Genomic DNA, 379 nt, shown 5'->3' with positions numbered 1-379 from the left:
GACCCCCTGGTGCCCAACCCCAGCCTGGGCACCCCCTGGGCAGCCCCCGAGCTCAGCCCGCAGCCCCACGCTGCTGCCCCAGGAGCCTGCTGGGGTCCTGGGTGCCAGGAGGGGGATGTGTCCCCCTCACCTCCGCCAGCTCCACATCGGACAAGGTGCTGACCAGCCCCCCCGGAAAGGTAACAACCGCCTGTGGCTTGCCCTGGAGAGGGGCCGCGCAGCAGGAGAGGGCCAGCAGCCCCACGGCGAGGGGGGCCAGCAGGACGAGGGCCATGGCGAGACGATGGCAGGAGGGCTCTGGCGGTGCTGGGTCCCTGCTGCTCTGCTGTGGGTGCCGTGGGGCTCCCGCTCCTATTTATGTCTCAAGGAGGGCAGTGAG

General features: G+C 71.0%; 1 protein-coding gene across 1 annotated transcript in view; it reads right to left on the bottom strand.

Moving 5' to 3' along the window:
* Positions 1–274, bottom strand: part of LOC104502288 (matrix metalloproteinase-9-like) — a 4,899-nt gene extending 4,625 nt beyond the window's left edge. Inside the window, exon 1 of the mRNA XM_010146244.1 lies at positions 131–274. Coding sequence (XP_010144546.1) covers positions 131–274 — 144 coding nt within the window. The remainder of the gene's footprint in view (positions 1–130) is intronic.
* Between the last annotated feature and the right edge of the window lie 105 nt (positions 275–379).

This window comes from Buceros rhinoceros, unplaced genomic scaffold (assembly GCF_000710305.1).
Source record: "Buceros rhinoceros silvestris isolate BGI_N320 unplaced genomic scaffold, ASM71030v1 scaffold20892, whole genome shotgun sequence".
NCBI lineage: Eukaryota > Metazoa > Chordata > Aves > Bucerotiformes > Bucerotidae > Buceros > Buceros rhinoceros.
The sequence above is the reverse complement of the archived record's forward strand: the minus strand, read 5'-3'. Positions and strand labels throughout refer to the sequence as shown.